We start from the raw sequence: 16,010 nt of genomic DNA, 5'->3' as shown, positions 1-16,010 counted from the left end.
GAAGTTGGTTAAAAGAAAGCCAAGTACACATTGCATGGTAGAAAGCCAAAAAGGAAGGTGTATCTGAAGGACTAGAATATCGTATGGTATATAGTCCTCATGGACAACATCCGTGGTAGCAAATGAGGTGGTCAGTACAGCAAGGAAATTTGCTTGCTATATATTTAATGTCTACTGTGCTTGGCAAAAGGTAAGGCTATGGGACTCGTTGCTATATATTTAATGTCTACCGTGCTCACCCTTTTTTGGTGGGGGGAGACTAAAAGGGTGAAAGCTGCACTCAACAAAAGGTGGGAACAAACCTGTTGGTGAAGTCCAGGAGGAAATGAATCTATCCTTGCATCCCAACTACGAATAAGAATCAATCGTTGAATGGGCATCAATGATTCGAAGATTATCGTAGAATAAGAATCAATATGAGAAAACTGGACATAGGATGATACGCCTTGCCGATGGCCGTTCCACTTACGGTTGTTGGCGAGAGCCAATAACCAACCAAGAGATCGTCATCAACATGTTTGAAGCACTTTACAACTTAAATTTCAGCCTCCATCACCCTTTTTTGGTTAGAGGGAGGCTCTGCACTCAACAAAAGGTGGAAGCGACCTGTTGGTGAAGCATTTTACAACTTAAATTAGCTTAAAACCTCGCCCCGGCACAGCAAGCAACATCAATGCAAATAAACTACATAATAGGCTCTTCCATCTGATGAATCCAAGAACACCCGTCAGTATTCTGCATGTGGGGATGCAGTGTGCAAAAAGACAAACTAGTAAGGCATACTCTGTTTAATGAATCAGTTCACTGCATCACACATCCAGTAACTCTCATAGCATTTGGCTAGCCAGTGCAATGGAGAAAAAGTAGAGCTTCAGGCACATTGTCTGATCGGTTATCATGCAGTAGAGAAAATGTGAAAAACTCATTTTGAGACAATTCAAAACATCATTTATTTTTAGGCTGGTTCTACTCTTCCATTGCATCCCCTTCCACAACTGTGACTTGCTGTCGTAATGGGATGACCTTGCTTGAAAGCACCGCTGTAAGGCCAACATTCAAATTAAAAAAGATCCTTTCAGTTCCATCTATGCCAGTGAGTGGGTGTGCACATGTGTGCATGTACAAATGTATTATGTCGGAGTAGATGTGTGAATGTATGTACGTATGGCATACACACCTACCATGCATGTGTGTCCGTGGCGCATACACGTGCACGTGCATAAGCAAGTACATACGTGTGTGTGTATGTATTCTCTCTCTCACACACAGACACACATGCATGCACACACATGTGCACGGAAAAAATTAATATTTTCCAGCAGGCCCTTTCTTCTTTGTATATGCACCCTTAACCTATGGTTACCACAGAAGGAGAGGCATGCACCTGTGTGTCCCTTGGCAAAGGAGTAGCCTCTTTTGCTGACATAACTGCGAGGATTAGGCTGTTGATAGTTTCTCAAAAACTCGACCCCACCCTATCAAAAGTGCAATAGTCATCATATGATAGCTGCCTGTGCGACACCTGCTCTCAAAAGTTCCTTATACTGAAGTACCAGCTATAGATCAGTAACTTTCAAGTATAAAGCAACGCAAGAAAGAGAGAAGGCCTACTTGAGTGATGATGCATAGATCCACATTACTCCCACTGCCCAAATCATTGAAGATACCAGAACAAATGGCTGCTGCTACAAGTGTCATCCCTTCCTCTTTCTGCACCCAAAACAAGCTTACATCAGAGCACACGATTGCAGGGAAACAAATACATCACTAGCATGGTATGCATGGTATGATGCAGCACTACTTGGAGCTTTTCTCCATGTCACACTTACTGTCATGTCCTCCTTGTATCTTGATTCAAACACTGCCATTGCAGCCAAGGAGCCGGATCCCATAGTCGCAAACGGTAGAGTATCAGTAGATCCATGGGGATAAACCTGGAGGATGAAAGGTCCAGACCAAGAGTTGACAGTATTAGATTAGAATGTATATGCAGCACAATACTAGAAATAAGAATAACACGAGGGCTTACCGCATGCAAGTGAGGCCCAGTAACATCATACCCACCAAGAACCAATGCAGCACTGACATGCCCTTGATATCTGCAGAACGTACATTAGTTTACTGTTTACAAAAATTTCTTTGCAACCATTAAGTAGAAACTCTCTCCAAAAGCACCTGAAGAGGTGAGATTTCAGAAGAGTAAGTCCTGTTACGACTCGTGAGTCGCGACCTGTCGCATATCGATGCAGCTCTAGCTGAGAGCTCACCATATCTGTCAAACAAAACAGCAGAAGTTAAAGCAGCACCATCAAACAAAGAAAGAGAGAAACACCCTGCTTCGAAAAATACCGGTCACGTTTTCTGTGTCTGCTGCCGTCCCTGCTCCACAGCAAAAGATGTTTGGTGCCAATTTATGTATTTTCTCACAATTCTTATCAGCCACAATGCTCCCTTCTGTTGCTCTGGTGTCTGCTCCCAAAATGACACCATCCTTCAAAAATCACAAGCAAACAACTAGGATGAGTATTTGAATTAGGAGACTAAGGGACCAACATAGAAATAGGTGTCATGCAGATTAAGCTAGAAATCATTCCATGCACACTGTTTTTGTAATGTCACAAAAACAGAAAAACCTTCAAGGCAAAATGCAGTCTCCTATTTATGACACTATGAAGGATGACTGCATAGTTGTTACGAGGCGCGCCTCTAACCGTTCGAGGCGTACGAGGCTTCCAAGGCGTTCGAGGCATCTGGGTATGGTTGATTTTTTTTTTGACCATTTCTGGATTCTGCCCGTTTCTGACCATTTGGGATTTGCCCGTTTGAGTCTCTAGACGGGGGCTATAAGGGCCCCTTTAATCTCTCAAGACTCACACACACTCTCTTGAGTCTCTCCCTCCCTTAAGGACTAAACCTTGCTCAAGGCAGCCCCTCTCTCACACACTCTCTCACTCTCTCTCACACACACTCTCTCTCCCTCTCTCATACACACCCAGGTGACACCCTCTCTGTCACCAACCTGGACATTTCCCAGTATGAAAGGGGTCTGGTGGATTCCAGGATGTCTAAATATTTGGAAAGTCCAAGCTTTGGGAATGGGGGATTATCTTAGAATACAAAGGACCACACTCCTAAAATTTAGGAGAGTTGCTATTTTTGGCCCGACGCCGATGAAAATTCTGTTCGCGTCATTACATCTGGAATTGAGCAGATACCAAGAGTTGGCAAAGTGCCTATGACAGAATGTCTACCACTTGGGATATTTTTAGAGATAAAGTTTATGGAAGGACCCATCTCTTAGATTGGGACATGTGGCAAGAAAGTGGACCAAAGTGAGACAAGTGGCCTGACACTTGTTAGAAAGTGGATCAAAGAGAGACAAGTGGCCTCACACTTGTCACTTCAGCTATTGTGTGGCTCTCCACTTGTCATTGTAGCCTTCTCTTGCCATTTTAGCTCATGGGAGGCCCAAATCTATAAATTGGAGCCCCCTCTCTTCATTAATAGAGGCTCTCTTGCTGCACACTAGCCTCTACCACCGTTATAGGCTGCCCTAATGATGGCTACTCTCTTTCTCTCTCTCTTGAAGGCTGCCCATGAAGAATACCGACTGTTGGGGACTGTTTTGGAGACTTCCATCACGAAGAAATACTGAAGACAAGGGTATTTAATCATTTATTATGATTTCTAGCCATTATACTTCTTGTACCAACCTTTGTACCTGTTGTACCAGCCATTGTACTTACTATACCACCCATTGTACCAACTTCTGTACTTGCTATACCAACCACTATACCTGTTGTACTAGTCCTTGTACATGTGCTGTACCAACATTTGTACTTACTGTACCTGCTGTACCAACCACCGTATCGACTGTACCAACCACTGTACCTACTGTACCAACCATTGTACCTGCTGTATCGGCTGATTGGAGAGTTGTACTTGTCGTACCAGCTCTATTGCATGAAGACCCGTGGTTTTTGGGGAAGAATCAGTACCCACACGGAGGTATATGGATTATGTTGTTGGCTCGGCATTTCTACAGCCTATGTTCCGGCTTCCTTGCCTCGTGTTGGGCTGTGTTATGGCATTTGTATATGGATAATCCGACATCTCCCGTGGAGAGAGTAAGGCCCTCAAAGCTTGTACATGATATTATTCTCCTTGGATAATAAAACACTCCAAGGGGGGGGGAGGTCGGCCCATTCCGGCCTCTATGCGGTGTCACACGTGCAAGCTCCATTTTCAACATTTGTGGATGTTTTGTCCAGCTTTTATGTTTTATGCAAAGTGATGATGGATATATTAAGGCTGTGGCCATGTTTAAATGTTTTAATATGCATTGATGGTATCAACAAATGTGTCAAAGGCCCTAGTCCCCCGAGCACCGCCGCGAGTTACACTCTCTCCCTCAGGCCTCCCTCAAGGCTCTCTCTCTCTCTCTCAGTATTCCATGATGAGTTTCCATGGACAGTTTTGTATCACCCCAGTGAGAGAGCTATGTTTATGTTTTCTTTCTGTTTTATTTTCCATTCCATGATGAGATATGCCATGGAGATTATTGTATCACTTTAGTCTCATGGGCCCATCGGGTCTTTAGTAGACGCTTAATATATCTTTCTTTCTTTCTTTCTTTCTCTATCTCTATCTATCACTATATATATATATATATATATATATATATATATATATACTATTCACATCATCCTACATCCATTCACATCATTCCATATCCAATCACATCCATTTACATCGTCCTACATCCATTCACATAATTCCATATCCACTCACATCCATTCACATCCATTCACATTCATTCACATCCATTCCCATTCATTCACATCCATTCAGATCATAACACATCCACTCTCATCCATTCACATCATATCACATCTATTCACATCACATCACATCATCACATCCATTTACATCCATCCAGATCCACATCCCATCACATCACATCATGTCCATTTACATCCATCTAGATCCACATCATGTCCATTTACATCCATCCAGATCCAGATCATGATAATGTCCATTTACATCCATCCATCCAGATCCAGATCCACATCATGTCCATTTACATATATATATATATATATATATATATATATATATGTATGTATGTATGTATGTATGTATGTATGTATGTATCCAAGAACATGCCTAAATTCACCTTTTAGGAACATGCGTGTTATATACTCATGGTAGTCAACCCTCAAGACTATATAACTATCAACTCCATTATGCATAGTATGGACTAGATACTATGACATCCCCACTAACATCATCAATGCCCAATAGTGGGTGTAGAACTCTGTATCAAGATATGCTCTCACACATGCACTCCACACACACACACACACATAAGAGCATATATTCACACAAAGGCCTTCGTACTGAGCTTTTGTCAAACCTCCAGAGATGCATAATATATATATATATATATATATATATATATATATATATATATATATATAATATAACAGACGCCTCTAACATGCCTCTTAACATCTCTAAAAAATACGAGTCTTTTAAGACGCGTACCATACCTGCCTCATACCAAACACATATGACGCCTCTAACGACCCTAGATGACTGTAATGTGACGCAGATATCTCGGAATTGCTTGAGAATTTATAAGATCGAGTTTATTCAATGGCATAGTACCAGTTCAACATAACCATGAAAAGGCATGGCCCACCCCCTCCATCTTGAGATAATCTATATTATCCAAAGGAGTATTTTCAAGTACAAGCTTATTAAATATTTTAATAGTGATTAATGTGGGAATAAACTAATGCTGGGTGGTTGTGTAAACTAGCACTCTAGTGTGTGTAAGCTTAGGTTTAAATAAAGCCGCTCTAGTGTGTGTGAACAGCCGCTAGTGTGTGGGTTCCTTTGTGTGTAGGAACAATTTCTTAGAAGAATCTTATGTAAGCAATGATGTGTAAAGGTGACCTCTTAGGGACACCAAGTTAAAACCGGCCTGACGGGCGGTGAATCAAACACTCGCACATAAAACACTTCAACGCCATTGAGGACCTAGAAAAGGAAAACAAACAGGGGGAGCTAGAGTGCCCCTGCAAACAATACACGGACACCGATTGGCCCCAAAACACAGTGGCGCCCCTTGCGGTATTTCTTTCATTGATTATAAGAGCTTTGATTACAATAAGGCTGGGAACTCAGCCGTCTCACAGTAGAACCCCTGAAGCCTGCAAAGAACCTGCATCATGGCTTCTTGTCCACTCGGCATCCACAAACAAGTCCAGCCATTGTTCACATTGAAAGACTCTCTCACATTGAGTCTGCATACAGAAGCTTTCTCCTATGATCAGGGCTGCCACAACCATCCATAGCCTCTCACACTATGAACAGCATCACACCCTGACACATCCAGTGCTTCTGCATCACAACACAGTTTATCTAGCGACTGTTGGGTTGCAGAACAGAAGGTGGGCTGGACTGCAGGCGCGCAGAGGGCTGAAACTCATGCTCTTTTGCACAAGAGTCAGGCTGCAGTTACAGATTCAGTCGGCGCAGGCAGGTGTACGACTGCATGCATAGGTGTACGGACAGGTACAGTTGGTACAGGCGGCTGCTGTACGACAGCTAATACAGGTGGCAGCTGCACACTATTAGGTACGGGTGGCTGCTGATGTTGACTTGTTCGGAAAGGTGGCTGCAGGTGTGTACTTTTTGGAGGATGCCGTGTTTTTACAGAAGGAGGGGCTGGTTTTTCATGAACATAGACATCATGTCGATGGCGTTCAACTGATGGAACTTTCAGCTTCTCTTTGCTTTGGGTTCGGGACTGTTTATGGGCTGTTTTTGTTTGGCTGCAAATTCAGCTATGTACTTGGGTTTCTGGTTGCAAGTACAGGTCACTTGGTTATGTTTCTTGGCATGGGAGTGATGCAAGCTCGCATGGCTGCGTGCTCATGGAGCAGATTGTTTTCTTCCTGCTAGAAAGGAACAGAGGGACCTACAATTATGGGCATCTCTATGTTTTTAGATGTTTCATGAGGGAACAGGTAACTAGATGTATGCTGTTGTTGGCACTGTTGTTGAATGGTGCCATGAATGGTTCTGTATGGAAACAGGACAGAAGTTTCAAAGGGAAACAGGCCTAAGGGTTTCATGTGGAAACAAGTCGTAGGTTTCTCGAGGAAACATGTTTTTGGGTTTCTCTAGGAGATAGGTCACATGCAGGCAGAACATACAAGAGTGGACACATGTTTGGTACAGCCTTGCTACTGATTGAGCAAGGGACAGGGAATCCATGATAGAGATGGATAGTACCCTTGAAAGGTAGAGAGGGTTGGTACAGGTGTGTCGACTGTATGGTATGCTGTGCTGTGATACGAGTTCTCTTTTTAGAGACAGTTTGGGATTCCTGCAGTCGTACAGCTGCCTGCGTCGCCTGAATCTGCAACTGCAGCCGCCTGACCTACGCCGCCTATACCTGCAGCAGCCGTACACTGTACCTGCACAGCAGCCGTACAGATCTGCACTGGCTCTTCTGTGCGCAGTCAAAAATCAGCAGCCCCATATGCAATCGACTTCTCCTCTCTTTCACGTAGCTTCCTTGCACGCCTTCCCAAAAGCAAGAGAGAGGGAGAAGAGAGAGACATGGGCCTCCAAAAGTGGAGTAGTCTCTAAAAAATTGCCTTGGGGTCTCTCAAGGCTTTAAAACCTTTATGACTTTAATTTTGCCCCACCAAAGGTTATAAAACCTTTTTAAATTAAAGTCTCTTTGCCCCCTTCACACTTGAGGTTGTCCACACATGGGTTTACTTTTTGACTCCAACGTGATGCCATTCGCACTGTCCACCATGTCCCTGTGCACACCTGCATACTGTCTAGAGAAAAACACAGGGTTGTGACACTTGGCACAACAAATGAATACAATATTAAACAAAGGTGTCGATGACAAGATCGGGCCGAGGTCAATGTCGAGGCACAAGAGGACTAATGCCGAGCTCACCACAAGGATAACTCACAAGAGTCTTACACCGGGCTAATACCGAAATCCAATGAATCCAAGTATCCACAAATAACTCTTTGTTCTCAATAGCGGTAGAGTTTTCTGAATGTAGAAAACCTCAAGTCGATGTAGATGCTGTAGATATAGATGGTGCAAACGCCTCTTTTCTGGGCAGAGGTCGTAATCAATATTTAGGCGGCAGTATTACACAGGTAAGAGCTGCACACAGGTGGTGTAGGTACAGGTCTGGTACGGGTGCTGATAACGCAGCCAGTAAGAGGGTAATATTCAACGGGCAATAGAAGGAGGTGTTGCTGACGGGCTTTTCTATACTGTGCACGCAGTGCTTCAGAGATAGCTGCAATAGAGGTGGCGCAGGTGGGGAGGAGCAAGTTGAAGCGAAACGGGTGCTGCACAGCAGGCAAAGGCAGCAATTGGTCTTCAGGGTGTCGACTGGCATAGACGGCTGATTTGCTCCGTTCAAGGCAGCACAAAAAACTGAGTAAGGCAGATAACAATGGCTCTGCAGGTCCAAGCAACGTACAACACCAAGTGAAGGTCGCGACAGTCAACTGAGTTCTCCAGAAAGGGTCGTAGGGTGGCAAAACGCTGAGTTTTAAGGGATGGTAGCCGCCAATTGTGATGGAGGTTGAAGGGGATGATGATAAAGATGATGGGTTTCACAACTTCTTTCCCCAAAGTTTTACTTCCAATCTTCTATGATCCATCAAGAGGCTGTTTGGATCTTTAAATACTTGAGGGGAGGGCTGCTTTTACCATGCTTTGCTTTTGTTTTTGCCACAAGCTTTTGTTTCACTCACTTGCTTTTGCTTTTATTTTAATAATAGTCAAAGTTCTTGATTACAGCTTCAAGGCCTTGCTTTTTGGCCCTACAGCTGCGTTTTGAAAAAGCAGCTTAAAGCAGCTTATAGCTTTTTGACTCAATTCAACGAGCTCTTTCCAACAGTACCCTCAACTTTTTGGTCAACAAAGTTTGACTTTTGCTTTTTTTTTTTGCTTTTTAAACCAAGCGAGTGCTTTTTCCAATTCCAACTTTAGGAACCCTGTTTCTATATGTCCATCATCTTGTCCATGTGTCCGGGTATGAGTTCTATCATGTGAAAAGAGCATAGAGGACCAAATAGTTACGGCAATCATCTACCCAGCAGTCATCCACCCAAGGTAAGGGGGCTTAGAACAACAAGGACCAAAAGGACCAAAAGCAATAAGAAAGATTCTACACCCAAGAAGACTCTTGAGAAAAAATCTAAGGAGGGCATCACTAAATGCAAAGATTGTACCTTGGTTCCTTATCATTTAGATGTGGACGGGTTAACACTTGCTACATACACCTCTCTCTCAAATAGCTCAACAGTTTGAGTTTCAGGTTCAAAAGGCAACATTCTAGCGGGATTTCATTGTCTCCCCTCTTTCAGGGTGTGACATGATCCTCCGGATCTAGTGGTTCAAACAGTATACACCCATTCTTGATTGGAGGCAGAACACTTTCACTATTGTTGAAGTTTTTTCTCAACCCATCATGATTCGCGGGGATCGGAGCATTTTGGTATACCATTCATTTTCTACGGTCGAACCCAACGAACCATAAGAAAAGGAACAGAGTGTGCATTGGTTTATGTCTGCTCTCAGTCTAATGCAGTTCAGATAGCATCTGCATTGGAGCAGAGGATGGCTAGTCTCCTGTCTCAATACAGCAACATTATGTTGTGAGACAACCTCCCACCCAGTAGACTTGAGAACCATCGCATAGAGTTGGTTCCTAGGGCAGAGCCTCCTAGCAAGTTCCCCTACCGCCTTTTGGAGAGCAAGCCGGAGCCCAACTACTTTGGGTTGGATTTCTCCAGATTTCCTCCCCCATTGCTGCTCCCATCTTGTTTGTCCGAAAGAAGGATAAGACCGCACACCTATGTGTGGATTACAGGGCGCCAAATAAGCTAACAATTAAGAATAGATTCCCCATGCCCAGAATAGAGTATATATATATATACACATACCTAGATGAATCCACGAATAGAGTATATATATATACCTAGAGTATATCCTAGAGCGACTCAATGGTGCTAAAATTTTCTCTAAGACAGATCTTAAGAGTGGTTACCATTAGGTTCGGATCTTTGAGACGGACATTCCAAAAACCGCCTTCAAGACCGCAGAGGGTCACTATGAATTTGTGGTGATGCCTTTGGGACTCACCAATACACCAGCGACGTTCAACAAGATGATGTCTCAGGCTTTTAAGGATCTCATTGGCAAAATGTGCCTTCATCTTTCTAGAGGATATCTGTGTGTGGGGATTATTTTGTTGGGGTTTGTGTGTGTGCGCAAAGGCGCGGAGTACCGGTAATTATCTCCAAACTTAACATGAAAGAAACCCCAAGTTTAACTTTATGAGTCGTCTAAAAAATCATTTGACTTTGGACATACACATGCCCTTACGGGGCAAATATCGATTTGAAAGAAGCGGGCACATATGGACATGAGAGCCATGACCTTTCACTACTGTGTTAGAGCACAAAGTCTCCCGAGATGCCACCCAAAAAACATTCCAAATGCCACGAACACCATGTACTACTAGAAATCCTTGATAACTTAAGGATTCACATAAGTGCAAAACAGAGTCTATCACATAAAAAAGGTACGCTTAAAAGGACGTCCAAACCCTGACAGGAACTTGGATGGACATTAAAAAACCTGACTATGCGGAAACAGAAACCAGAAACCCTGAACAAGAGAACAAATGACCTAAGACACAGGCTTGCAAACCCTAAAAAGAGTAAAACAGAAGGAACGGAAACCCTGGCGGAGCGTCTTACCTTGTAGATGAGGCCGACGATGGTAGTGCCTGTTTTGAGGAGTTTCGGGGGGTGAGCACCCTGCTTCTCCAGCATGGCGTTTCGGCGACAGAGATCGAAGCTAAAACCGCCCTTCGCAGGCATCTCAACTGCAGGTTTGGTCATGGCTGTTGCTCCTTCCGATCAAGAGCTCTAGCTTGGAGGCGAAGTAAAGCATGCAATAGAACAGCAGAAAGGGCTATTAAATAGTATAAGAATTTACCACTTACCTTTTTTGAAGGTTATTGTTTTCAATTTTTTTAAGAGAAATCTTTTAGTATCTCTGTTTTTTATCCAATACAACTCTCAGAGGTGACTAGAGAGACTGCAAAGCACGTTCATCTCTCTCTCTCTCTCTCTCTCTCTCTCTCTCTCATGTACAAGTACGATGTAGGAGAGGGGGTGTAAAGGAGAAAAAATCAATATGTATCTCTCTCTCTCTCTCTCTCTCTCTCTCTCTCTATGTACAAGTACGATGTAGGAGAGGGGGTGTAAAGGAGAAAAAATCAATATGTTTCGTTCCTGAGGGGAGGTGTAGAGCATAAAATCTCTATCTCGCTCTCTCTCGTGTACAATTACAATGTAGGGGAGGGATGCAAAGGACAAAAAATCACACTGTCTCATTCCCAAGGGGAGGCGTAGCGCAGAAAATCTCTCTCTCTCTCTCTCTCTCTCTCTCTCTCCCCAGGAGGAGGAGGACACCCATACAATGGATTCCGTAAATTTTAGCACGCCTGCCCCCTGAACATCAACGATGATCCCCTCATCATGGCATGATCATTACCTTTCCACATGACGTAGTTGAGGGAGACCTACTCATTAGCCCTATGCTTGATATTTTGGAGAGTGGTATGCCATCTATTGGGGGTTGATGGTCCTCTCATGTACGAGGGGAAGGACAGGGATCTGATCATTATGATCAGTCTCAGGGAGTTGTTTGACGGTGTTATCTTCAAGACCTGCTGAAGTCAGTAGGATATGTCTCATGTACGAGGGGAAGGACAGGGATCTGATCATTATGATCAGTCTCAGGGAGTTGTTTGACGGTGTTATCTTCAAGACCTGCTGAAGTCAGTAGGATATGTCTCACATGCACAGAGGTTGGGAGATTATTGCTAGTATTACAGCTTGACAAATTTGGAAGGCTAGATGCACTAAGGCCATTGAGGGTATTTTGGTTTATGATACACAGTGCATTTATAGGACACCATCCACACCCTGGGGATCTTTGAGGGGGCTGTAGAGACAAAGTGCGGCTAGTTTATGAGAGAGAGTGGGATCATGGCATCTTTTTCATAGGCACATGGTGATTGGTTGAGGTTTCCCCCTTATTTGGTTTAAAATCTCCCTTTTGTATATCCCGGGCAGAACACTCCAGGGCTCTTCCTTTCCCGGAGACCTTGTTATAGGCAAACGCGAGCGGGTATGCCGCGTAACCCAGAAGATCGCGAACACCTTCTGGGACAGCCTTTCTTATGAGCCATAGCGGGGGAGAGGGCTTGGTTTCGGGTGAACACGAGTAGGGCAAGGAAGAATTTTATCCAGACGGATGAATAGATTAACCTCGAAGCAACAGCGTTTAGTAGCTGTCGCCATAAAAAGAGCTCGTATCCTGGCTTTGCTACCATTCTCGAACAATGAGAATTAGATCCTTTATGAATTGCGACTAGAAAGTTGAACTCTAGTGAATTAACTAATTTGGTATTTTAGAATCTACTTATTATTAATTGTGAAACGCGTGTGATTAAAGAGAATTAAGTTGAGTTGAAACTCCTATCTCTGAAAAATTTTTTCCTTCTCTTTATTTTTCTTTTTCATACTAAATAGAAGCCTCTTTTTTGGGGGAGGGCAGATAACCTTGCTAATACCAAAATTAATTCTACAAAATTTATTGGAGATCACACGATTTAATCCCACCACAAGGATTTGGGTAGCAGTGGCTTACTTCTTTTAGCCACAAACGTCTTGAATGCTATATCCTATTAAATGCTAGACTTGGCTGAATAAATACATCTTGGGAATAGTGGGAGAATGTGGTAAAGCATACAAAGTTAGTAAACCCACAATTGTATGAGAGAGAGAGAGAGAGAAGGGGGGGAGGTGAATATTACTTTACATGTAATATAGGTAGAGAGAGAGGAAAATAGAATCCATTAAAATGAGCAAGGATATCACACAATAACTAGCAAGGCAGCCTATCTTAGTAGCAACCCAAGCTGAGATGGAGGCCATGAAGCTTACCATTAAGGAGTTGCATAAAGAACAAGGAAGCCAAGGAGAAGGTGCTAGATAGTAGGTAGGAGGAAGAGTGGCCCCAATCCATTAATGTCCATGGTTTGTTTGAACTAGATAAAGTAGGGATATTGCCTACCTTCACACCTCCCACAGTGTAACAAGAACACCTCATAGGAGCATGGGGACTTCACCCTTGAATAACATCTGTGGGGTTTGTTTGAACTTGACAAACTAAGGATATTTCCTACCTTTACAGCTCCCATGGTGTAACAAGAATACCTCATAGGAGAAAGGGGAGTCCAGAAAGTAGGACCACCCTTGGATAATAATGAGTTGTCACAAGATGTTAACTTAGCCAAGATAACCAAGGTTATTTATGAGATACAAGAGATTATCGCCACCTTCTTGTGGGGAGCACAAAGTTGGATTCTATAGAAACCAACTAGTTTAGTTTGACAAGACAAATGATAGTTGCCACAAAGGAGATGACCCCCAAGGAGAGTTTCCAATGCTCACCCAAAAGCTAGTCATGGATCATTTTTGTCTCCCTCATAAAGGGTTGCCCAAGGATACAATCATACGAAACGGGCTGTCGGCCAAAATTCATTACCATGAAAGTGTGGCGGAAGTTGGTCCCAAGGATCTCGATCTTCAAATCCTTCAAGAGACCTATGGGCCTAGCGATGGCTCCATCGGCGAGAGTAAGGTTGTGTCATCCATGGTAGGTGCTCCCCATTTTTACCAACATTGTTTGGTGATAATGCTTACCCCTTCCCCACCATCCAGGATGGTAGTGACCTATAGGCCATCAAAGGTTATGGGTAATGTCGCCATTGAGTTCATCACCTTCATAATATTGGCGGAGTTTGTTAACTCGAATAATGGGGGTGCCATTGATCCCATGGGGTTCAATGAGCTCATCCTCCTCTGTCCCATTAGAGCTTCCAAGCTCCACGGACTTGCATTCCTACTTTGAGGCGTCCCTCCATCCAATCTTTTAAATACTTCCATAAGCTTGGGCTACATTGGAATAAGGTGCCAATGGGGATTTGGATCCAAGAAGAGAGTAAGGAAGAGAGGCCTATAATGTCTCTGGGAACAGGTGTAGTTTCCTGAGGTGGGTCACCTTTGCTTGTCGTTAGGCTCTTGCCTATATAGGGTATTGGGATCTGGATTTTGTGTCCTTCCTTTTGAGGCAGTGCCCCCCTCCCCCCCAAGTTTTTGAGATAATCAACTCTACTACTGGGTTTCTCTGGTGGGGGTATCTACAGCTGTGGGTGCTGCTACTCGAGGGTGTCTCTGAGGGGGTGCTTGGTCTTGGAAATCTCTGATATGCTCTTGAGCTTCCTCAGTAGGTCGTATGTTGGAAACCAAGGGACATGGTTCAAGGTATGCCTTTGGAGGCTCATCCTCTAGTTGAGTGGGACATCCCTCTAGGATAAAACTTTTGTGTGTCCCTGGTTTTGTGAGGTCGATGCCTCTATTGTAGCAGCATGAGCTTTACGGCTCTTTGTCTATTCTATAATCTGGTCACTACGTTGAGAGGGATTGTGTGGATGAAGCTATCTCTTACACTCAACAAATTAATGCCGGTGTGCCTACCGTCCACACTAGCCTGGCCGCCCATGACTCCGCATGGGCATCCTCTCCCACTGAACCCCGGTTTTGGTCTGCCGTCGGTCATCACAGGCTAGTGTGGCCTACCGTCCACACTAGCCTGCGCCCATGACTCCGCATGGGCGTCCTCTTCCACTGAACCCCGGATATGGCCATCCGGTCTGCCGTCGGTCATCACAGGCATTACAGCCTACGTGACATTACCCCCCCCTTAAGAAGAGTTTTCGTCCTCGAAAACAAACTGGGGAAACCTTTTGGAAATTGCACTACGGCGTTCCCAGGTAGCTATCTCCTCATCCCTATCTGTCCATTTAACAAGTACCTCCTGGTACACTTTATGTCGGGTTTGTCTATCACGATACTGTAGAATCTTTTCAGGTTTATGTGGTATCTTTGGTGGCTCTATCAAGTCCACCAAAATCTCTGGAGAAACTGCGTTCTCTAACCCGTGAACTGATTTCTTCAGTTTACTGACATGGAAGACAGGATGGACTTGAGAACTCTCCGGTAACTCAAGTTTATATGCTACGTCTCCAATCTTCTTAAGGATTTTAAAAGGACCATAATATCTCAGAGAAAGTTTATTACACTTTCCCGTTTTCATGGTTTCTGACTGCGCAAGAACCTTGAGGAATACAAAGTCACCTTCTGCAAAGGTCACCTTTCTTCGTCCTTTATCCGCATAAGTTTTCGTACTCATACTCAGAGTAGTATCCAGCTTTTTGAAGACTTCCCTCCAAAAATGACTGTTGAACTTTCTATCTCTATCCGACACTATATCTGCGGGCAGGCCATATAGCTTGTAGAGATGTTCAATAAAGAGTTTTGCCAACTCTGGCATTTTAATAGTTTTCTTCGTGGCAATAAACTTTGCCATTTTAGTTAACCTGTCTACTACCACCCACACCGAGTCATTCCCTCGCGACTCGTCTTGGGTAAACCGGTAATGAAATCCATGGAAATGCTTTCCCATTTCCCTTGAGGAATCTCCAGCGGATGGAGTAGTCCTCCAACCTTAAGACGTTCATGTTTATTGACCTGGCACTTATCGCATTTCAGCACATAAGTCTGGACGTCCTTAAACAAACTAGGCCAATAAAACTGTCTTTTTACTAGTGCACAGGTCTTCTGAATCCCAGGATGACCCGCACTTGGACTATCATGACTTTCTTTAAGAATATGGGCCCGAAAGTCACCAATAGTTGGTACACATATTCTACCCTTGTAGAGTAAGTACTCGTCGTCAATGGAGTAATTAGCATATTTCTCCCCCCGACGAAGTTTATCACTCCCCTTTGAAGCCGTGGCAGTCAAAG

General features: G+C 43.8%; 1 protein-coding gene across 1 annotated transcript; it reads right to left on the bottom strand.

The window, feature by feature from the left end:
• Positions 1–674: 674 nt before the first annotated feature.
• Positions 675–11,040, bottom strand: LOC147630701 (proteasome subunit beta type-7-B-like). Its single transcript, XM_086810659.1, has 8 exons — positions 10,825–11,040; positions 2,350–2,491; positions 2,176–2,272; positions 2,030–2,099; positions 1,830–1,934; positions 1,612–1,710; positions 1,385–1,475; positions 675–1,040 (listed from the first exon to the last, which is right to left on the bottom strand). The coding sequence occupies exons 1-8, from the start codon at positions 10,966–10,968 to the stop codon at positions 967–969; spliced, it is 822 nt and encodes a 273-aa protein (XP_086666785.1). The 5' UTR covers positions 10,969–11,040; the 3' UTR covers positions 675–966.
• Positions 11,041–16,010: the final 4,970 nt, after the last annotated feature.

This window comes from Cibotium barometz, chromosome 16 (assembly GCF_041138505.1).
Source record: "Cibotium barometz isolate CiBa-2024 chromosome 16, ASM4113850v1, whole genome shotgun sequence".
Lineage (NCBI taxonomy): Eukaryota > Viridiplantae > Streptophyta > Polypodiopsida > Cyatheales > Cibotiaceae > Cibotium > Cibotium barometz.
Note: the sequence above shows the minus strand (reverse complement) of the source record. Positions and strands in the feature narration are given on the sequence as shown.